This window comes from Sparus aurata, chromosome 23, assembly GCF_900880675.1.
Source record: "Sparus aurata chromosome 23, fSpaAur1.1, whole genome shotgun sequence".
Classification (NCBI taxonomy): domain Eukaryota; kingdom Metazoa; phylum Chordata; class Actinopteri; order Spariformes; family Sparidae; genus Sparus; species Sparus aurata.
In genome coordinates this window covers 6,056,742-6,080,731 of record NC_044209.1, presented here as the reverse complement: position 1 = coordinate 6,080,731, position 23,990 = coordinate 6,056,742, and the positions used below count along the sequence as shown (strand labels likewise).

At 43.8% G+C, this 23,990-nt stretch overlaps 1 protein-coding gene across 7 annotated transcripts in view; it reads right to left on the bottom strand.

The window, feature by feature from the left end:
• Positions 1-214: 214 nt before the first annotated feature.
• Positions 215-23,990, bottom strand: part of caskin1 (CASK interacting protein 1) — a 110,541-nt gene continuing 86,765 nt past the window's right edge. For 3 of the 7 annotated variants that reach the window (XM_030407898.1, XM_030407897.1, XM_030407902.1), the window contains 13 exons: positions 22,824-22,928; positions 21,858-21,976; positions 18,359-18,440; positions 17,710-17,819; positions 14,342-14,452; positions 12,010-12,111; positions 11,741-11,879; positions 10,494-10,637; positions 9,117-10,336; positions 8,675-8,989; positions 7,741-8,353; positions 6,635-7,145; positions 215-5,421 (listed from right to left, as the gene is read on the bottom strand). In XM_030407898.1, coding sequence (XP_030263758.1) covers positions 5,325-5,421; positions 6,635-7,145; positions 7,741-8,353; positions 8,675-8,989; positions 9,117-10,336; positions 10,494-10,637; positions 11,741-11,879; positions 12,010-12,111; positions 14,342-14,452; positions 17,710-17,819; positions 18,359-18,440; positions 21,858-21,976; positions 22,824-22,928 — 3,668 coding nt within the window. In that variant the 3' untranslated portion in view covers positions 215-5,324. The remainder of the gene's footprint in view (positions 5,422-6,634; positions 7,146-7,740; positions 8,354-8,674; positions 8,990-9,116; positions 10,337-10,493; positions 10,638-11,740; positions 11,880-12,009; positions 12,112-14,341; positions 14,453-17,709; positions 17,820-18,358; positions 18,441-21,857; positions 21,977-22,823; positions 22,929-23,990) is intronic. The other 4 variants (XM_030407900.1, XM_030407903.1, XM_030407899.1 and 1 more) reach the window with 3 other exon arrangements.

The following is a 23,990-nucleotide window of genomic DNA, read 5'->3' as shown; positions in this document are numbered from 1 at the left end:
AAATGGCGAATCACCCAATATGACAGACTGTTCTTTAATCAAGCCCGTTGTGTACATGTCATGAGCTCTAAATAGCCACATAAAATGAAAACACCTGTGAGAGTAAGGGGGCTGTGAAGGTGTCATCCACTGACAGCTGCTGTATTTCAGTCATGTGCTGCCCCCTGGAGGAGGAGGGGAAACACCAAGTTCACATCACGACACAGAGAGAGGCTGTTTGTATAGAACATTTATTTATTCAGAGCAGATGGCCATAAGATGCAGTCACTGCAAGCACACCACTGTCCACACACACACACACACACGCTCACACACACACACACACAGACACACGCCCACACGCTTGGGTTTCATACGGTCAATAGCAGGGCAACACAGAACACACACGCGGCCTCTCTCGAGCATTCACATACAGTCACTGCAGAGCAGAGGAGACACCAGCCCGGTATCCGTTCAGAGAAGCACAGGCGGGAAATCAAATAAAAACAGCTTGGCTTTTTCTTTCAAGAAAAAAAAAAAAAAAAATGAACAGTACTTTTGCTCCACAACATATTCGACCATCTGTGTTTTTTTTTTTTTTTTTTTTTTTTCCCACCATCTGCGGTATTTCACCTTTGTAGCCTGACCCAGATCCCCACACGCCCGAACCCACTTTCAAAGTAACGCCTACAGCATGACAGATGACCAAAATGAGACCAGAGGAAGGAGGAGAGAAGGCAGAGTGCTGCTGTAACACCACAGGGCTTAGTTTAGATGGCAACAACTTCGAGCCGTAAGCTGCAGCCGTGAGGAGGGGGGAGATCGGGGGCATGTCTGTGCTGCTGAAGCTAGTGAGAGAATAAGAGCTGACCTTTGACCTCAACAGTGGGGTAAGTTGCTGTCACCATGCATTCATGTGCTACAAAAAAAAAAGACGAATTTGTTGGAAATTCACATAAACATAATGCTGGAAAAATCAATTTGGAATCTGTCTGTTGAACACGATGATGATATCTGAGCTACACACCAGGTGTAAAAATATTCAAAAATAGACCAACATTTATCACACATCTGGCGACAGCTGGACCAGCAGTAATAGTCGGTGTTTTTCCGATTAGTACCAATTAAAAGCTTGTTTTAAATACATCCACATTTAAAAGTAGTCGTTCAACATTTTGGGAAATGCTTTCCGCTTTCTCGGAGAAAAAGGAGATGAGAAGATCGATACCACACTCGTGTGAGTGCTCTGTATAAAAGCTACTGCTAGGTACTAGTTAGCCAAGCTTAGCACAAAGACTTTAAACATCAAACTGTTCTTATAAAATAACTGTGTCAATTTTACACTTAGGGTTTTTTGTACAAATTAAACAAGACACAACTAATTGTGTTAGCTGGTTAGCATTCTCCCTGTTTCCAAGCTTTATGCTAGGCTAAGCTAACTGGCTGTTTGCATCATATTCACTGTGTAGACATTAGAGTCGCACCCGTCTTCTCATATATTTCTCAGTCAGAAAGTGAATCAGTGCATTTCCCAAAATGTTGAACAATCACAACTTTAGTGTTCTGACACAGGAGCACGTGAAGGCAGCAGCTAACTTGGGAGACCCTGATGTTGATTATTCCTGCAAGCATGTGAACGCTTTGTGTGAAATGTAGCTGTCTTATGAGAATATATGTGTTTATTATAGCTTGTTAAGACGTTTTTAATGAAGTTAAAGGGCCAGTGCGTAGGATTTAGTGCTCCTGGCAACTCATCAACAAAACGTAATAAAGAAACTCCACTGGCTGCTAAAAATGCAAAAGGCCCTCTCTGGAATGAGTGTTTGGGTTGTCCCTTTCAGGCTACTGTAGAAACACAGTGGTGCAACATGGCCCTGTGGAAGAGGGCCCACTCCCTCTGTAGATATAAAAGGCTCATTCTAAGGTAACAAAAACAGGTTTCAGGTGGTTATACACTATTGAAAACATGATTAGTTCCCACAAAATCCTACACACTGCACCTTTAATACCATGGGGTCGTATCAACCACTGGTTGTGGGTAACAAAACAGCAAGATGTCACGGTTACCTGCGTTTGGTTATGGTCTAATGACTTTATGTTTTTTTTATTATCGCATCTCATTGGTGTTTGTGGGGGGAGGCAGCATACTTTTTCATGATGGCATATTAAATAACAAAGCAAAACAGGACAAGAGAGAGATCCCCATATATAGTACATACCCATCTACTGTATTTTAGTTAGACCAAAATCACAAAGCAAGGCACATGTTTCAAAGAAAAAAAAAACAAAAAACAACTCAACATTGCATTTAAAATAATACAAAAAACAATAAAAACGGAACAACAAGAATTGCTTGTATTATACACATCGCCACACCTGGACACATGTACACAAAAATAAAAAATAAAACGAAAAAAAAAAACAGAAATGCTTCCTGGAAATATCCCAACATGGTATCCTACAATGATTCATCAGCTCAGACCACTTAAGCATGGAGAAGCAAACTGATTCAACACTCAGATTAGATCTGTTTACTTTGAAAAATAGTCTTCAGGATCATGACACACACATCATAAATACACTTCTTTTTTTTCTTTTTTTTTCGCAAATATCCATATATATAATCTCTATGTGATCATAATTTAAATACCACAACTATTCTCTTAATTCTTAGTCGTTTATATAAGGAGTGTGGCTGCTGTGGGCTGTGAAACCTAGGTTTTCTTTGTGGACCGAGGTGCAAATGGAATATCGGATGTGTCGCACCACACCGGATGTGGTTTCCTGGTCGGGTTGAGGAACTTAAAGGGGCACGCCGATGGTTTTATCAGTTTACTAGTCCTGGTAGGTAGAGCTCTGCTTGTGAAAAATCTTTTAAAACGACCTCGGTGGCCCCGGAGGATCAAATAATAATAAATAAATAACCCTAATGATGTCAGAGTGATGTCAGAAGGGGTTTTTCAGCCCAAAGAGTGTACATTTATAACTGAAAGCCTTTGTTACAAACTGAGGTCACGGCGCTAATGATAGACACTACTGCATTATGGGAAGTGTAGGATCCAGCTTTATCGAAGCGCAGTTCTAAATCATAGGCGTGCCCCTTTAAACAAACCATCCAACTTCACAGGTATCTGCCCGCCACGCGCTCCATCTTTCCACGTTTTTTTTTTTTTTCCTTTTTTTTTTTTTCTTTTCTTTTAAGTCTACGAATGCGCCGTCATGGCAACACACTGTGCAGTAACCAAGGTGATACCGATGAGGATGGTGAGGGTGATGATGAAGATTGTCATGGCAACACGGGGTGGGCGGCTGGAAGAGTGTAGGACGAGATAGATAGAGCTTTGAAAGAGGACGGCCGTCCGCTGAGGTGTCGGGAAGAGCTTCAGTCCAGGTGTCATTTTTGTAGTTTTGATTTCCTGGTGAAAAAACATTCAGGGATCCCACACAGGCACTCAGACATTAATACGGGAAGGAATCGAGGCTGATACTGACCTCATTAACCTGATCAGGCGTTGACAGAAGTGACCAATCGACATTAAATGGCGTTATTTCCTCGAATTTAGCGTAAAACTCCCGTGACGTCCCCACTGAAACGCTCACTGACTGGAGGTAGGCTGCTGACTGACAGGCTGAGGTTTTAGCACCACAGCAATCCCAGGCCTCATGCTGTCTTAACCAAAAAAAAAAAAATCCCAGTTCCCAGAGTTCGACGCAGTTTAGTACATTTATTTTAAAGGCACCCTCCAGTCAGCAGTGTGTCCCGTGGGAGACATCTCAAGGATAAAAACATTAGCATATTCATAGATTATGGATTTTTCCACGGAGCAGAAAAAAACTAGACTGTGAATGAATGCAGTTTCAAGTAAGTAAATTCACTTTTTATATTTTGGATCGAAGATGTTATAAATATTGGAACGCTCGTCTGTTCTACGCACTCCCCGCTTCAGATGCATCTGAAGATTAATTCACAAAGATCACGAATCGGAAGTCTTTCTGTAATTACAGACTGATTTGAATTGAAATCGTGTCGTGTTTGTGAGTGAGCGTGTGGAGCCTGAAGTCTGTTGCTACACCCTTGTTTTGCCTCTGAAATGACAGCAGGGTGTCGTGAAAAATTCAGGGACTCTACTACCTCTGCATTCCATCGCAGCGCACCTCTTTAAAGACATCCTGGAAACCTTTTCCAAAAACTTTCCCAAACTTCCCCCCCCCCCCCTCCTAAAGACCTACCGCCTGCTTTCAGACAACGTGCTGTAGCCTCACTGCCGTTTTTCCTCCTCCCTCCCCGTCACTCATCTGAATTTATCTTGTGCGGGATTCCCTGTGTGTGTGTGTGTGTGTGTGTGCAAGCTTGGCTGCGTGCGTCATTGTGCTTCTCCCAAGTGTGTGTGTGTGTGTGTGTGTGTGTGTGTTGAGGGGTGATCATGAGGATGCGGCAGAGTGTTTGGATGCAGCCGGGGCAGGGGGGGAGAACTGAATTTTTCGGTCCTTCGCTTCCGACAATCGGCGAGCTCACGTACACACACCTGTCACGCTTCGTCCTCGTCTCACGCGCACGCACACACACACCTCAGGAGCATATATAGTCTCGTTTTGGTCACAGATAAAAATCTTTCCACCAATCATTTACATCGTCACAACACCAGAGGTCACCATTCCACACAGAACCAAGACATCAAACCAAAGAGCTAGAGATTCATATTTATCGGTATATTATATATTACTGTGCTAATGCAGGACTTTTTCAGTAGATATAAACTCTCCATGCTTAGAATGTACACATACCATACTATGATTCATAACACAGTTGGTTTTTCAATCAGTATTAGTTTACTTTATTTGTTCGCCGCGACAGCTTCAAGTGTCCATGTGGAGTTCTGAAAAGACCCACGTTTTGATTGCAGTCTCCTCCATTTTGTAGCGTTTCTCCACCTCCCCATCTTGTGTGTTTATCTTTTTTAAATTTTTCTCTCCACTTCCAGTCGCTTTTGGTCCCTCTCCCTCTTTAAGTCTCTCTCTCTCTCTCTCTTTATCCACTCTTCAGTCTTGTTCTCTCGCTGCCACATGTCCGTCCAGGTTCTGTGGCGCTGCTCCATCATCGGCGGCAGGAGATGAGAGGGAGAGGAGGAGAGAAGAGGCTTTTTTTTTTTTTTCAGAGCGGCGGCGGATGGACGACGGGAAGAGTGAGAAGAAGATGAGCACGACAGAGAGAGAGAGAGAGAGAGAGGGATGAAGAGAAGGAGAGAGAGAACGAGAGAGAAAGAGAGAGGCGTATTGCCCATTGTGCCATCTGAGTCACTCCTGATGCAGCGTTGCCGTGGAGACAGGCTGACTGGTCTCTATGGTTACTCCAACATGGCGTCCAGCTGGTCAGCCAGGTCATCGAACATGCTGCCGATGTCGTCGAGGATGCTGACCGTGGTCTTCTGCTCGGCCACAGAGCTAAATCACGCACGCACACACACACGCACACACACACACACACACAATGGCCTTTTAGTTTTCAGCTGATGTTTAATTCCCACAGCTGTGAAAATGTGCAAAGCAGGAAGTACTGATACCGAAAGATGTTTTTTTTTTCCCCACCATGCTACAACTTTTGACCTGATGATGGCGCTAGATGAAAACAGATCAGCTGTGGTTATTCTTGGACATTTCATAGTGCCATCATCAGGTCAAACTTTGAGATGACCTGTCTATCAGCCTCAGATGTAGTTTGAGTTCAGTGTCACTTGGCAGAAGTTAGTATGCCAACACAGTGAGCTACGATGGTGACCATTGCAAACATTACACGGTAAAAATCTGCATGTTAGCATGTTAGTCATTGTAAGCACGGTAGGCCGACATGAGCATTTACTCTAAATCTCGGCTGTGGGTATTTTGATGTTTTTCTCAGGGTGATAATATACAGACTTGCGAGCCTGCGCATCCTCTCCAGATGACACTGAGGAGATGTCTGCAAAGTGTCTGTCTGTCAAAGCCCGACGGAGTAACAGGACTATTCATAACACAACTGTGTCGGGATCATCACACCCAGCCGAGTGATCTGTGGCACAGCCAGCCTGACACGCTGCTGCAGCGTTATTGGCTGCTACCGCCGTTTAACAGCCACGAGAGTAGAAGCCTTGGTGTATGTTTGAGTGTGTGTGTTTGTGTGTGTGTGTGAGCGTGGATAAAATGACCGTGCTCGCAAATTAAAATTTGAATGCTGTTTTTTCAAGTTAAAAGCCTAACATACAACATTCAGCATCACTAGTTCAAGACTCTCACTTGCCTTATGTTCTTACATGGTCACTTGTCTTGGCTTGGCTCACGTGCTGGTGCTGAACTGTGCCCCCTAGTGGTGCTTAATTGGTATTTGGGCCCTTTAATTATTTTGTTCTCTCCAGGTAACAAAGATTGCAGGTTAACTGGATTTCCCAAGAGTAAACACCTTTATAATATTCATAACAGTGGCATACACACGCTGCTCTGTGGGGAGGTTTTGGAAGCTTGAAAGCAAACCCTATGATTCTTTTCAGTAAACTAGTCACTGTTTGAATCTTGTATGTAAAGTATGTATATAAATAAATATATCTGATGCCATGGCACTCCTGATCTCTCATAAACGTTATTAGCTTGTCTGTATGTGTGCATGTGTGTGTGTGCTCCTTACTCCTCCTGCCGCAGTATCTTATCCTCCACGGCCTGCAGAGCGGCGGCCAGCGACGCACTCGTCTCCTCCAGTTTCTGATGCACCAAAGAATCCACGCCGAAATCTGTCGTTGTTGGGGCCGGCGTCGTGGCCCCGCCTCCCGTCATCCCGCTGTCCACCGACACGCCACCAATGGAAGAGCGAGGGGGCTTGACTGGTGGCGGGGTCGGGCTGGGGGTGGCGGGAGTCTGGGGCGTCTGTGGCGTGGTGGGGGTCTGCGGGGTGTGGGGGCTCTGGGAAGACGGGCTCACTGGCTTGGCGTTTGGCGGGCTCGGGATGATGGAAGGGGGGAAGTTGGGGGGTGAGCTGGTCTGTCGGGCCACCATGGAGTGTTGCTTGACCGGGGCAGGAGCACTAGCCGGGGTCGTGGAGGAAGGGCTGGTCATGGAGTGGATGAGTTTGGCCGGTTTGGGCGCCGTGGGCGGGGGCACCGGTTTGGGCGAGACAGGTGGAGGGATCTTCTTTCCTTCCACTACAGAGAGAGAAAAAAGGCAAGGATCACTGACAGGGAGTAGTTTTTTCAATACCACTTCTTTAGGTTTGTTGATCTGATTGGTCAGCCTGTGATCAATGTTAATAGACTGATGGTTCGTCCAATCGCCGGCCAAGTATTTTTTTAAAAAGTGTCTGCCCTTTTCCAAATAGTTATACGGACGACTTCCCGTTGCATCGGGCTAAAAAACGGACCATTGGTAAAGAAGAGGTAATAGGGTTATAGGGATAGGGAAGCACCGCGCATGCCTTTTGTCTCTTTACGAGGATTAGTACAACAATGTTTTCCAAGACAGTTTGTTTTCAAGCATATTGACACCTTCACAGGCTTATGTTGCTTCAAGGTGTCAGTATGCTTCAACCAGAGTGTTTGTCAAACAGCGTCTGAGGCTCGCCAAAACCTCTGATGTTGGTACTGCGAGGCATATTTCATCAGGCTGCGTCCCTCTCTTGCAGTGTGGCCAATTCCAACGGCCATAAACAAGATGTTGACTTTACTATAAAGCACCTGCAAATGTCAAATTATGACTCCCATCCCCACCTGACACAAACACACAGGTATACAATGTAAGTACCTGGGCTTCCAGGTGTCCCAGGACCAGGCAGGGGGACTCTCTTGTTGGAGACAGGGTGTGGGGGGGTCTGTGGGCCACCCTGTCTCTTTATCTGTGCCACGGCAGGTTTTGGGGAGACGGGAGGCTTTGGTTTTCTCACCGGACCTCCTTCATTGCTCACTGGAGCACCTTGGTCCAAACTGTCCCTGCGAGGAGCAGCAGTCACTTGCGGTTGCGGTTGAGGTTGAGGTTGATATTGAGGCTGGGGTTGAGGTTGAGGTTGCGGCTGCTCCGTCACTCCAGCGTCAGACACCGGGCGGCGCTTCACGGTGGCCGTGCCGTTCTGGTAGGGGACCGGCTGCGTGGTGTTCGGCTGCCCAGCCCCCACAGGCTCTCCGTTAGCTGCGGCCATGTCCGCGTAGCCGTCGGGCTCCTTGTCGCGGCTCTTGGGCCGCCGTTTGACGGTGGACGACTCTTGGAGGGTGAAGTCGGAGCCGTTGGGGTGGGGCTTGGAGCTGCGGGGCCGCCGCTTCAAGGTCGCTGTGGCTTCAACCCTGGACACGTCCTCCTGTGCGTAGTCGGCGTCTCCCTGAGGACCCTCGTCGTCGGCCTGCAGACATACACAAAATACACACTAACGGAAAATTCATACATTCATGACAAGGGGTTATTTTTGCACAAACAGTCAAACACATTGATAAATGGATTACACAGAAAAGCTTAGAGAACACAGAAGCTGACTATGGATTGGTAATACATTAAAGCACATTTAACTTTAGCACATTACATTACATAGATACATAATGTAGATAGATAGATAGATAGATGGATAGATGGATAGTTAGATAGATAGATAGATAGATAGATAGATAGATAGATAGATAGATAGATAGATAGATAGATAGATAGATAGATAGATTAACTGATTGATAGACAAACATATATAGATAGCTACCTGTCCTTCTCCTTCTCCTTCTCCTCGGCCCTGGCGGCGGATGGTCAGGCTTCCCTCCTCTGCAAACGGTAGGTTCTCCGATGAACTGCCACTGCCTCCCGAGCTGGGGTGAGGGGAGGATGGAGGGTTGGGTGGGGAGTAATTTACAGGGGGTGGGGAAGGTTCTGGTTGGGTGGAGTTGGGAGGGAAGGCGGCAGAGGGATTTGGCTGTTCACGCCTAGCAGCCGCCACCAGCTCGCTGACAGGGCCGCTAATGGTCCGCCGTCGGTTCACCACTTCACCATCCAGACCAATGGCCTCGCGTGTTTTCCCCACCTGGTAAACACAGAACCATACAAGTGGTTGATCACACTTAAGCTCATTAACCAAAATAAATAGTTATATATTAACACAGCAGAGAGGCAGATATGTGTATTGTTATACAGTTTATATTCTATGATACCTGCAGGAAATTCTTCTGCAGCGCCATGCCCTTGGCTCCACCCCCTATAGAAGACATCTCCAACATGGCGGCGATGCTCCTCACACTACCAACACTGCTCGTCTCTACGGCAACTGTCTCCACGGACACCCCCAGGTCGCTGGCCCGCCGCTGTTGGTGGTAAGGCACGTCCAGCATCCCCCCTGTGGTGGTGAGCGTGGGCTGCTGTGCATTGGCCTCTGTCAGGTTGGAGTTGGAGCTGGAGATGGCGGAGCTGGAGCGTTTAGGTGGCGGAGGAGGTGGGCCTTTTTTCTTCTGACGCAGAGCTAAGGTCTGGTTGCGGTTGACAGTCTTGTCTTGGTTGCGGACTGAGTGGCTGCGGCTGACGCGGTGGGTCACCGTGGCGTATTTAATACCTTCTCCTCTGACGACGGCAGGGCCCTGACCTCCCACTACCTCTGCTTCTCCATCTCCAGCTCCGCCCCCTCCACCTCCACCAGCCTTCTCGTCACACTCACTATCTGAGACGGCGTATCTGTTGAGGCTGTGGGCACGTTTCTTCTGGAGCGCCGAGGGCTCTCCTCCCTCCTCCTCAGCCAGTTCGGCCTCTGGTGGGAGGCAGAGGAGCGGGACCTGCGCTTGCTGGCTCTCCCGAACCTCCATGACCTGCGTCTGTGGGGGGTGCTGAGGGTGCGCCTGATGCTGCGGCTGGACTTGAGGCTGCTGTTGTTGCTGGGGCGGAGGCTGGGTACACGGGGCTCCACGGTGGGTTGGGGACTGAGGAGGGTGGGAGCGCGGCGACTGAGGTCTATCCCCCTGGATGAACTGGGGGGACGGCTTGTGTTTGGTCTGCGGAGAAGCTGTGCTCTGGACGGAGGAGGTGGAGGAGGAAGATGAGGTTCTAGTCTTGGTGGGAGTGTGAGGGGGCGTGTAGGGAGGCGCAGGCTGGGAATGGGAGTGGGAGTGACGGTGTTTGCCTTGAGAGGAGACACTCCCTCTGTGGGAGCTTCCCTGGCTGCTCTGCTGCCTCATAGTCCGCGCCTCCTTCTTCGGTGGCCCACCTCCTCCTCCTCCTCCTCCTCCTCCTCCTCCTCCTCCAGTCATGACCTCATCATGGTCTTTGCTAAGGGTGCGTGTTCGCTGAGCTTTGCTGACCTCCTGCCCTGGCTGGGTCATGGCACTCTGCAGCTCTGTGCTCAACTCGCTGTCCTGGAAGGTGCTCATCTTTGGAGACATGACCTCTGCAGAAAGAGAAAGAAACCCGTAAAATGAGTATGAATATTAATCTTAGCAGGCCAGAAGGTCATGGCTGTACTGTGCGATCTCATTAGATACTTCAGAATTAAGTCGAACCTCATTAAAAGTTTATCGGTATCTGACTTTTATGTGCTGGCTTACCGTCTGGAGGTGGGCTCTCCATTGACATGACTTCCTGCTGCTGTGTGATTGGCGGGGGCTTCTTTCTGAGGGAGCCCCGCCCCTCTGAACTGCGCTGCATTTCAGCCAGTCGCTTCACCGCCAGCATCAGCTTCTTCTGGTGGCCTGAAAGGTTGAAAGATTGGAATTATCACTCACAATCCAATTAATATTATTTTTTAAAAACAGTAAATCATATTAGATGTCTCTATTATTTGTGTATTTCCCCTCAACTGAAAACGTGAACATGGACTGCAACTATGAAGCCCTGAAACATCAAGGGTTATCAAGGAGTCAAAAATATAATTGATCACATCAATGAATATGTTGTTAATTAAAGGTCAACTGTTTAGGATTTAGGGGGAGATATTGAATATGCATGATTATGTCTTTCATAGTGTATAATGACTGGCTATAGAGAGTGCCTTTTGTGTTTTTTGGCAGCCATCACAGGGGAGGCGGAGGGGGAGGGGGGGGGACTTTTGGTTTGGTTGCAATCTGCAGCCTAGGTGCCCCTTAATCCTACACACTGGACCTTTAAATAATTCAAGTTCAGTGTAAAAATAACAGTAATTTTCAACCGCTTCATTATTTATTCCTCCCCCTTCTTTCCCACCATAACATTACCCTTTTAAGACCGGCAATCGAGAGGACTTTGTGGCTAACTAGCTTAACTGAAAACCTGTGTAAACCTGTAAACATACTGATCACTGGCTTTTTCTGCTGGCGACCTAGCTTAAGCTAACTTTTCTCATAAAACTACACCATGCAGCGCGATTAATGTTAATCATCCTTATACTGCAGTGCATACTGCTGTAGCATCACTGTATGAACTGAAACAGCCAAGGCTTTCCAGCCAACAAAGTTACAGTTTAAGTGTGTTTCTCTGATCTGAATTACATTATCCACAATGGAAATGTTGCATGAGGAAAAAAGGTAATTTATTGGTATTTAAATGAGCTTTAAAATACCACTGAAGTGTAAATTAAGTGTAAACCTCAACCAATCATACTTAAGTAACATTTCTTTGGGTTGTCTGATCATGCTGGCCACAGATGACATAGTCTAACTCTGGGCTGTCATTTAAAGTGTAGCTCACAAAGCTAGAATAAATCTTAATCTTAAAGGCAGACACTGACACATGCAGACTCTAGTTGTGGTCACACTGTATGTTCTGATGTAAACAAAAAAATGCACTGATGTTTAGAAAGTATATCAGCATGTCTTACCCAGTTTGATGATGCCTATTTCCTGCAGGTCCTCCCAGGTGATGTCGGTGATGAATTCGATATTCTCGTATCCGTTCTGCACTAACACCTGGTGGTACTGGCTTAGACCAATAGCAGACAGCCACTCTCCTAGACTGGCCTATAGGAACACCAGAAACGTCACCAGGCTAGCCGACGCTGACGCCGGTAGCTCGCCTTTGAAAACAGGCGTAGCGTCTAACTGGTCAATGAACCATCATGTCGGTGTGCGTGTGTCGAGTTTTACTCACGGGTTTCTGATCAGGCAGCCACTCGGTGACACTTAACTTGTTGATCTCCGATGTCATCTTCTTTCTGTGACCTGGTTTAGTTATCCCAATAGCTGTCAGATCCTTCACACACACAAGAAAACACACACACACACACACAAGTAAGATACAGTGGTGGCATGTTGAGGCTTTTCCTCCGCAAAGTGAGTTGAAATCACCCCAATGCTCCAGCAGTTCCTCTCATTCTCTCTCTCTCTCTCTATCTCTCTCTCTAGCACACACACACACACACAGAAGAAAACTTGCAACACAAAGAAACAAGTGACAGCGTGACATCTGATGAAAGCTTCTGCCAGTCGAGAAGAATAGAGCAGAGATGTAAATGCCTCAAAACCATAGAATCAAGCAAAAGAAAGCGAAAGCGAATGTTTGCAGTGAAAAGAAAGCATCTGCAAGAAAGAATCAGCTCGATTCTCTATAATATCATTTGAATCCAACTCATTGTGCCTATTATTTCTGTCACAAGTTCACAAGCTCGTATTTACATACAAAACTAAGTGAGTTAAAAATGTATAGAGTGCAGATTTGTTTGGACGTGTGATTAAAGATCTAACACAGTGCATCCATCCTGTCATTGTCTGTTTACTTTTGTTTCTGTGTATTTCAGTGGTGGACTCACAAGAACACACGTGTACAAACGTACATGGACAATCGTAACGCTCACCCACACACACACGCGCACACACACACACACACACACACACACACTTTTGATTGTATAACTCACAATTCATGTGCAGACGTGACACAAACATACAGTAGAGGAGGCCTGGATTCTACGACACATCTCCGATAACAAAACCCAGCTCAGCTCTGCATGCACAGCACCGGAGTGTACGTGTGTATACAAATAATTTATGTACACTGTTATAAATTATTTGTATGTAGGTGAGCGTGACGGAGACCATCCGTTTAAGTCCCCAGGGCAGAAAGCAGCAGTGCTGAAGGTGATGGGAGGGTCAGGAGGTTGTGTGGATATAGTTTGAAGTGCTTTATTTCCAGTTTGTAATTCAGACTTATTTCTGCCTGCTACAGAATGTGTTTTTTTAAACATTTGATGCAGTTGCTTATATTTACTCATATGAATAAAAACTGAAAGGTCAAAATCTGACTAATTTCTCTAAAGAAACTAATACATTTACTGGCTTTTAGATTTAGATGTGATTAAGGACTTGTTTTCTCTTTTTTATACAGACATGGAGTATTATTTAGACAAGAAAGGACCATTAATGAGGAGCGTCGCTTGCCAGTTTTGTGGAATAAAGTATGGAAGACTAACATTATTCATGCACTCTGTATTTAATGTAGCTAGCATGCTACTGCTGTTTGCTAAGTATGCTGTATTAAAAAGAGTAAATAGAGCTGTATTACATCCCTCTCTCCGGAAACTCATGTTTTTATGGTAACTGAGTGTCTGATGCCTGTTTTCTTTTCTATTTAATCTTTTTCAATTATTTTGTTTTATTTTATGTGAATAATGGAAGATGTAAATTTTATGCACAGCATTTCCATCGTGCATATCATCTTTCACCTTTCACAAGGTTACTGGAATATGACATTTTTAAAGGAATATACACATATTTGTTTCACGGAGACATTGTTGACAATTAATTTGATGCTACAGCCACTAGCCGTAGAAAACCTATTCTTTGTACTAAGCTAAGCTAACAAGATTTTTAAAATTTCAAACTACATTGTGCAACATATAAGCTTTTAGCTCAAGTAGACATGGTCTGACTCTAATCAATCGACTTGGCATATTTGTGATGAATCTAGGTGCTGAATCGTAGGCAACTGGACTGTAATAAGTCCAGTAGCCTACGATTCAGCACCTAGATTTACCATGACGTGGATGACTGAGAACCTTCATCAACACATATGTGTGATGGGATGGTTGGTTTACTGCTGTGCTAGCCTTAAAAATGCACCATTACTATCATTGCCACAGATATTACCATAGTATTTTTGTTTATTGACTTGAGTATTTTTTTTACCCCCACACATTATTTAACAGAGATCAAGTAAGTCAATATCAGGTCATGGGTGAGAGGGGAGAGATGAGAGGTACAATCAGGATAGGTTTGGAAGGAGGCAGGGGAAAGATAGCTGAGATCAGTTCAGTTGAGTGGATTCATTGTGCTCATTAGAGATTTTTGAAAGGAAATGATATACATGCATCTTGGAAACATCAAGGACAGCACAAATCAAAGTCGTGCAGACTTGTTTCCATTGTGGTCCTTGGAGGTGCCTGTGACCTCACTGGGTTTCAGGGGTCGGGGATCAGTTGCCTTACCTCCGGGGTCATTCGGCTAATGGTGGGCAAGTCATACCCAGCGCCCAGGAAGTTTGGAGCGTAGACCTGCAGCTGAAAGTCGCTCAGCCATTGGACAACGGCCTCTGAGCTCTACGGGGAGAGAAGACAGGGGGCATGCTGTCACTGGCTCCGTGTCTGCAGCTTCAATAGCCACTTTTTCTCAGCAGGGCCAAACAGGGGCCACGATTTAGATACTGTTACAAGGAGCTGTTCAACAAGTCTGTCTTTACATCTGTACTAATGCCACAAAGACGAAACCTCGAAATGATTCAGTGGCATTATAACCCAGCTGGCTCCTGATAAATTCAATAAATAGCCCAGGTTATCCCTGCTTGGCCCTGTAGCGAAAACCAGGCTAGAGTTAGGAAGGAGAAAGGCACTGCCTACAGTATCTCACGATACAGCTAGAGATTCAGATTAGCAGCAGCAGGCTAATCTACATTTGACACTTCACATGTGGAAAGAAAAGACAAAATCAAATTGCCATTTCTTTTCCACCTGATGTTGAAAGGCCACAAAATGTTGTATTACTGTGGTGAAAAATTTTAAAATCATACATTACAGAAGTGTACACACACACACACACACACACACACACACTATCACACACTTCCACACAAGAAAACTCTTGTTGGTCCAAACCATTTGAGGTGATGATTGCTAAAGATGAAGTCATAGCTGAATGTTTTAACTTTGCTGCTCAAATATGAAATATTCGAACCTAACTGCACACAGTACTTCCTGTACTGCTATAGCTGCTATTATACATCGCTGCCATATTTTCAAAGCCTGTCTGTTGTGTAATGGCAGATGTTGGAGCTAGCTGCGCCCCTGTTATGTATACGTTATATGTTTGATGACACATCTATAAATCCAAAAATTAGTTCTTGTAGAGATGAGTTGGTAATAAATAGGCTATTTACACCTACTAATTGCCAGGTGTGAATGCTGTGTGGCTAACTGAACCAGTTGACGGAGCTAACGTTAGCTTGGTACTACCGGTTTAGAGTAAATAGTAAAAGTGTTTTCCTCTGACTTCTCATTGCCCTGAGATGTGGCTGGTTAAGGTTTGATTGTGCTTTGGACTGTAGCATGGTTGCTAGTGGCAGCCATGTTTCTAATGCTGTGTTTGTGACAGTGACGCTAACTGTAGTGCCACATGGAAACGCTAAGAGGGGGGAAAGTTGAAAAGTTGTCTATTTCCACTTTAATTAAAATTTTGTTGATGATTTCAACTGGTGAGTTTTTGAATTATATTATGGTTCAAATTATTAATATGAAAATAATGTCAGTTATGTAATTAATTTGAATAAAAACAAATAGACTAGAGGATTGCAACCTGTGAACAAATGAAAAAAGAAGTTGTGAACACAACATCGACATTATCAACTTTTATTTTTGGAAACATCTGCCACTTGAAGACATCATCGAGACCTTTTTATTCATTTGACAAATGTCCAGTATTCACTTTCTTTTAGCTCTGTTTTTGGTCTCCACCTACTTGTCAATATCTAGCTTTTAAGTTGCAAAATGTTTCACTATGTTCACTATGGAAACTATGTCTGTCTGTTATATGTTTTTTAGACCCCCTAAAGGTTTTTTTTCTTTTGTAGGTTATGTTGCTTGTGCTGCTACAGTAACTTTCCAGAGAATGCTTTCGACTGGACAGCTCATTCCCTAACAAAACTAAAGTATATACTAACTGATACACTGTTTTAATGATGCAGCTTAGCACTCTGGCTTGCACTTTCTGGTCAATTTTCTTAATACCCATATTTATTATTTGTATTAGTAAATAAAAATTCCCTGCTGTTAATTTTAATTTTGTACAATATCATGTTTATATCTATAAACAAGTCTATTCTATTTCTTACCTTTTTAATTATATTGTTTATCTTTTGCTATTGTTATTGGTTTTTTTTTTTTTATATATATTCTGTACTTTAGCTGCTTTGGCAAACAAATTTCCCCATTTGTGGGACAATAAAGGACTACTGATTCTCATTCTATATTGAAACTAGCAAGTAGTTACCAAGAACTTAGAGGGGACTTAACAGCTGGTGCAACCCACTCCTGATCTGCTGTACGCAGCCATAGATGTACACCCTGGTTGAAATAGCTGTTGATTTGATGCAGTGTCCCGTTCTACGTGTGACCAGCGACAGCAGGGACAAAACAATAGGACTGAGTGTATTTGCAAAACAACTGCATGTCTTCTTCCCACACCCAGTCTTTTTAATTCTCCCTGTCATCCTCTTCTCTTCCTCATCTTTACCCGAGACCCTCCTCCTCCTCCTCCTCCTCCTCCTCACTGCCCTTCAAAGCTATTGGTTTTCCCTCTTGTCTCTCTCAGGAAATATCAGGAAGAGGGGTGCTGAGGAATCAAGACTCTAGCTAACAGATGGTTGTGAGAACATGGCTTTCATGACAGCACACACACACACACACAGGCGCGCGCACACACACACACACACATACAAGCACACACACATACTGTAGGCAACCACCGCTACCACCTGCTATTTAAATATGCTCATTGTTTTATCAAGCTTGAAATTATTATACAATGAGATATGTATTTCAAAAGTGAGCCCACACATGTGTACAAACACACACGCACACACACACACTCTACAGTAAATAACAGCTTACTGTACATGATGTAAGCCCAGATTTCACACTTCTTGTGCCGAGCTAGTCCGCCCACGACATGCATGCTGCTGGGCAACTGCCAGCCACACACACACACACACACACACACACACACACACACACACACCAATATCTCAACTAGTGTTATGCTTGCCTGAGACGCACCTACTAACATCAATTGAGAGACAATTATCTCTGCAAAAGAAGAAAAATACTGCAATGGAAGAAGAGAAGCTGCAACTAAAAGGAGTGAAGAACGATGGATAGCAGGTAGCAGATAAACAAGAGGACAGGATTCTCTCTCTCTCTCTCACACACACACACACACACACACACACACACACACACACACACAAGATTTCTCGTTCACAGGTTCATACGAGATCAAACCAGAGATCTTCCATTCACACACTCACCGTGTCGTGGCTGCATCCGAACACTCGCAGCACGGACGAGGCCAGTTGCGAGAGAAACCGCTGGGACATCTCGGTGTGTGTGTGCGCGTATGAATATACTGTATTAAGTCTGTGTGTGTTTGTGTGTGTGCGTGTGCACAAGAGTGAGCGGGTTGTGGTTGAGGTGACTGACGAGCTACATTCTCACCATGCTGTAGTTAGATGTTGATAGTGGTGATTGTGTGTTTGTATGAAAGAGGGAGAGAGGACTGAAGCTGTGGGAGTTTGGGACTGTCCTACCTTCCCCTCGCCTGGCACCTCCCCCTTCCTGGTTGCCGTGGCGTCATAAGGCGGCGCTTCATGGAGCGGACAGCCCGATTGGCTCGATGTCCGGGAGGAGCTGGCGGAGCCTGCCGGGAGAAACACCGTTGGCCAGTTTCAAGCTGTCGCCCTATCACTGTAAACTTCCGGTCGATCAACAGATGAGTCCACTTGTCGTCCAAGCTGACCTCTCAACCAACTGATTTTTGGTTTCTCTCCTTCGTTGCTTTTAAACCAATCAGATTGCAGCTTTCCAAGATATAACAAACCTTCTTAACCAATCACAGCCTTCTACACTTCCTCCTACATCCCCTGCCTTGGCCATCTGTCTGATAAACCAGCCAAGTTCTGTTTGTGTATGTGTGTCTGCAAGTGTGTGTGCGTGATATGTCATTTATTTAATGGACCAGTGGATTATGACTCGTGTTTTTCTAACCTGACTCTGTTTATCCTTTGTTTATGTCTTTTTCTCTCTATGTTCTACACTCATCTTCCCCTCGTTCTCGGCAGTTTCACAGTTTCAAGTATCATCACTGCCTAACTGTGCATTTACTTCATCTGACTGCAATTAAACTAATTAGTGTGATGCAGTGATCAGGCTGAAGATGGACCCCTCTCTCAGTCTTACCTGGAGGCTGGTCCACAGACTTGGACTGCTCAATTAGATGCTCCTTGGCTTTGGCAGACTGGGACAAGACTGTGGCGAGAAGCTAGATTGCACAAACACAAATGTATCCATATCAGCAGGCATGTAGAATTTGTAACACAAACTCTCTAGACTTTTCAGTTGTTGGGCTGGATTTTTGTTCTCCAGGATGTACATAGTGGAACATGTCTGATCACTCACACATTCATGCGGCTGTTTTTTTTTTTATACTTTTGTGTAGTGTTATGCTTGCTTGGTTGCACATCTCCGGCCATAAATCCAATATTTTTCAATTTAATCTTTTTACGAGAGACACGAATAGCTTTGCTTCTATTTGCTCTTTTTAAATGTTTTCTCAAGATATCAGCTTTTTCTCTTTTCTTTTTTTTTCTTAAGCTTATATATTCTCCACTGGTTTATCAGCTAGTTGCTTTCTCTTTCTGTCTGCCGTATGGTGCTGAGCAGGTAGTGTTCTGTTATTTATATCGGAGGTTAACACTGAAAACAGGATCAAAACAGTAAAGTTTTAGGGCGTATAAAACAAAACGATAAAAGGCTAAAAGATGCCAAAACATTCCAAAGAGCTGAGCAGAAATGCAGAGTTGGGTATACTTTATCACACATTATACATTTGTTCAATCATTAATACAAAAATATTGATTAGTGCTGCTTTACTTAAATTGCATTTACCAGTATTGTTGTTCAAGGCCATGTAAATGTTGCTCAACAGCAGCCACTGTGGCCACAAGTAGCAATTACAAGCTGACAGTGAATTGAATTCCCCAATTTCTTTCTTTTTTTATTCTTTAATAATAAAGACATCACTAGCTGGAAATAGTATGCTTAATTCTTGTTTCACTTTTGTGATAAATCCATTGAACTGTTTATATGTGACATGCTAAACTGTAGTAACGCAAGCAGAGTAGTAGCACAAGTAGAAAAGAGTTAAAAAGTCAATCAAATTGACTCAGTTATAAATTGAGTTACAGATAAATCTGTGAACAAATGCAACTTTTTGTTATTGTAATTAGCCACCATGAGCTACTGGTCATTTCAGACCAAGTAAAGCTGGAGAGGTAAAAGTCCCGGGTGTATTAATTTGGTAAAGTGTGTGTTTCAATACCAGCAAATTTAACTTTTCAGTTTTTTTTTTTGTAATATGTTACACAGTCCAGTTTTAAACACACACACTGGCAAACTATCACTGAGTTACTGCCCTTAAACTAGTTTATTCTACTGCAAATGATCATGTATGCTGTACCATGATTTATTATGCAATGCTTCAGGCAGCATGACCATAAAACTTAACACCCTTGTCATACTGTATATTCCCAATGAATCACCTACAGTGGCCCTCAAGGGGACAGTGATATAAAAAAGTATATTGCCTTTTCATTAAGTAACGAAAAATGTCATTCTCAAACCTCACCGGCTCAGATCAGATTGATCTTTGTAGGGAAGTCTGTCTGGAAAAGAATATGTGATGTATGCTGACGAGTGCTACATTAATCACAGTTGAACCTCGTGTCTGAAGCTTCTGGTGCGAGCGCTGCAGTAACTATCTGACTGGTGCTGATGAAAAGTGGACAAAGTGAGAGGCGGAGAAGACAGATGTTACCGGGCTGTCTGGGCTGCAGTTGGGTCTAATTGTGCTTATGTGGATGTTTTGGCGGATTTAAAAAGTGTCTCCCTTGCAGTTTCTTAACGTGAATGTGTGCTGTTAGCGTACAACGTGCAGCTGGCTGTTTTATGAACGAATTACCTTTGAGAGACGGCTTTAGACTCGGGACACGAACAGCACAATGTCTCTATGGTTGTACACCAAGTACGTATGTGTGTGAAACAGTGTGTAAAAGCACAGGGATGAGTGAAGAGCCTCCAGAATGGCTTTAAGGCTCCCTGATATGGATTCTTTATGTCTGTACTATGAGATACGGTAACTGCAAAGACCAGAGCAGATGATTCACTCCAGCATCCCAAAACCCCCGGAGGGTCTGTGTGGAAGCATCTGCGTTTGTTATGTTTCTCTACTCATTTCTTACGTTTTTAACTTCCTTCAGTTTAACTCCGGTCTGTGTGTGTGCGTTTGCCTTCTCATCTATTTTGTCCTTTTTGCGATGTAATGACTTTGTTTACGTCAGCAACGCTTTATTTAGTGATTCCAAACTTAGCTAATAATTACATAGTTCTTTCCAGCGAACCTCCTTCCTGGGACGTTTCCTTCAGAGGATTACTGCATGTGATTATGTACTAATTACAGGGTAATGGGAGTTTTGCTTGAAAGAACTGCTTCATTAAAGTATATATTCATTCATTATCTATCTATTTACTTACTTAAAGACCTTGAAAATCAGTGACTGGCACCTACACCAACATTACCTACCAAAGTTACAATTGCAATTATTTCCCATGAATGATTACTATACATTTTGTATTGCATTTTTCTGTTTGTTTGCAAATAGGGTTATAATAGCAGAGCAATAACCAGAAAGAATACTTCCAGTTTCACCCAAATCAGTAAACAAAGTTGCAAAGTTGTATCTCTACCAAGTTATAAGTGTTATAAATTATTCATGAGGCCCGTCCCCCGGAAACAGGATGAGTCATCAACATTTTAATAATTTTTCAGGAAACTATAAACTGTAAAAAAAAAACATTTAGAATAGCTACAAAACAACTGTTTTGTCTTTATTTGGCCTGATACTAACAAGATGATGGGATTGTTGAGATAAAGGGCAAGACATTAATAAAAGCACTCAAGCATTTATTTTCACTTCTGGAGAACTTAAACAATGTTAAATGTATATACATTTTTAAATTTTAAATTTTTAAGGTTGTCATATTTTCTCTTTCAGTTTTAAAGTAACAAGATTCAGTTTGCTATCAGATGAATTTAGTGAGTACAATATTTACCTTTAATATGTGGTGAGCTCCTCCCAAGGGGCATCAATAAAGGAACATCTTAATCTTTATCTTTGAAGGATAAACTGGTTTAAAATAAATACAAGTAAAACAAAAGGACCTCAAAATTATACAGAAATAAGTACGGAAAGATTGATTTCTTGCCAGGAATTTTAGTCTTCATTTATATTGAACCGTGTGTTTGCATGTACTGTGTACATTTTTACATTTTTGCACGTTCAGCAGATCTGCTGTGGCTGACTTTCTGAGTCAGAAATGAATTGAAATGATTCATTTAATAGAGTACCAACTGAGCACAAAATTACATAGCTCTAACAAGAAACTTCCTTGGAAATTATCGGGAAATTACCGACCTGTTAAATCTACACTGACGTCTGTTTTCAGCAGCATGAAACACTCAAATTCTCAATTGTCACGATTAATATGCACCTCTTCGAATAAAATTACAAAAACTAAGCTGCAGTGCGTGTACACGTTTGTTTGTCTGGCTTTTTTATAGAGTTTGTGTGTGCGACGGTGTCTGTGGTTTTGTGCGTTTGTGTGTGTGTGTGTGTCATACCTTTACCCCCTCAGCCTGTGCATGGAGAATGTGTGCTGCGCTGCCGGCGCTCTGACCGCTGCCTGATGACCTCACACTGGTCACACTGCCAGAACTGCCCACACTGCTGCGGTCTCCACCTGTAACACACACACGCACACACACACACACACACACACACATGCACGCACAAACACACACGCACGCACAAACACATGCATCCGCACATGCATGCAACCGCCCAAACGATATGCGTAGATTTTGTGCATACAAAACGCACACATGCAACAAACAGATGGATGCATACAGTCACGCAAACACACACACACACACACACGCACGCACACACACAGGCACACACACATTGAGTGGTTTAGCTGATATCCAAAGCAACGTGGTAACAGGTGTGACTCTCCATTGAAATGCACTGGGCAGCATGTGGTTGGATAGACAGGACGGACGGACGGACAGACAGACAGACAGACAGGGTGATGGACGACTCAGCGACAGACACTGTGGAGTAAACAAGACGTACCTTACGCTTTTATACACAAACACACACACACACACACCGCACACATCTTTTCTCTCGCTTTTCCTCTCTCTCTTTCCTAACTTGTCTTGTTCTCTCTCACATGAAAACATCTCCATACATCCGGTTGGAAAGACACACAGACTGTAGACCGATGCAGATGGCTGCAGTCCTACACATAAGGCCACTGAGGTCAGCTAAGCTTTAGATGGAGAGATAAGCAGGACATGGGGGACTGTCAGGAGCGGGTCAAAGAGTATCTGAAAGCCTTCAAACAACATCATTTTCAGCTCAAAGAAACGCATGGGGTGGTTGTATTCTATTCTCGGGGAAACTTGCAAGGCGGTGCCAGGCAGTAAAAGCCTTTGTTGAAAAGACGTCAGATACTGTTTGACCCCTGGTCAGAAGTTAAGGAGTCAGGGATTGAAGGGCTCAGCGCAGCGCGGCTTTGTTACCTGCCACGGGTTTGCGCAGTACCCAGATCTCTTCGTTGGAGCCTCCATGGGGCCCGCTGGATGGGGTGGGAGAGCTGTGAGGGCTTGCCTCTGAGCCGCGACAACCTTTAACACAGAACACCACTGTTAGCCGCTAACCGACCCTAAACTGGCCTCGGAAGCCTTTTTTCCCCTTTTGCTATCAAAAAATTAGCACTTAAAGCAGGAACAATCTAATTTTTGGGTTATGTTGGGGCAGCGATACAAGCTAAAAATACAACACTGACAAATGATTACCTCACAAAGTTGATATGGCTAACCTGTTAGCAAACAGTTGCCTACTCACACTTTGGCAGACGAGGATGCAACATTGGCATCAATTTGAAGTTTTGTTTCCGTCCATATTCATTCTAGCTCAGTTTAGGTCATCTTGTGAGAAAAAATAACACTTTAGCTGCTAAATGCTCCACTATGTTCAACAGCTAGTTGCTAACTTTGACTGCTTTTAACTGCTAGGTTAAGTTTAGATCCTTATAACCAAAACAGTTTGCTAAAAGAGGCTAAAAAGCTTCATACAACTAAGGTGAACTCAGTGATTTCCCGTGGGTTTATCACTACAAGCGACATGGCACATAATAATTTGATCCATTGTTGATATATAAATATATTTATAGTGCAGCTTTAATGTTCGGCTCAACCCATGATTAGCTGTTGTATCTATAAAACTGAATTAGATATTCTAATAAGCAATTGTTTACTTAGAATGTACAAGAAAATTGAAAAAAACATTTAACAGAATATTTACAGCGTAGTATTTAGTATCTACAGTTACTTCAGGTTTTCGTTTCATATTATGTCAATCATCAAAAAAGGTGGAGTGTTCGACGCCCTTACTGCAGCTGTTGATGCCACGTACAGTATTTGTCCCTTAAAAATACACTACAGCAAACTGCCTCACTTCACTGACGACTGACGCTATGAATTCATTTTTTGCAGATTACAGGTTGTGATCTGCTTGATAGTTTAAGAAAAAGAAGGGTTAGGCGGGGTTAATTAAATCAATTCCAAACTAACCGCGAAAGAGACAAAAATTACAGAGGGGCCAGTCGGGGAGCAGGGTGATGGGTTTCTTTTTTGGAAGGATATAGAAGATTTACACTCACACACCTCATTTTCTCACGCGCAGCA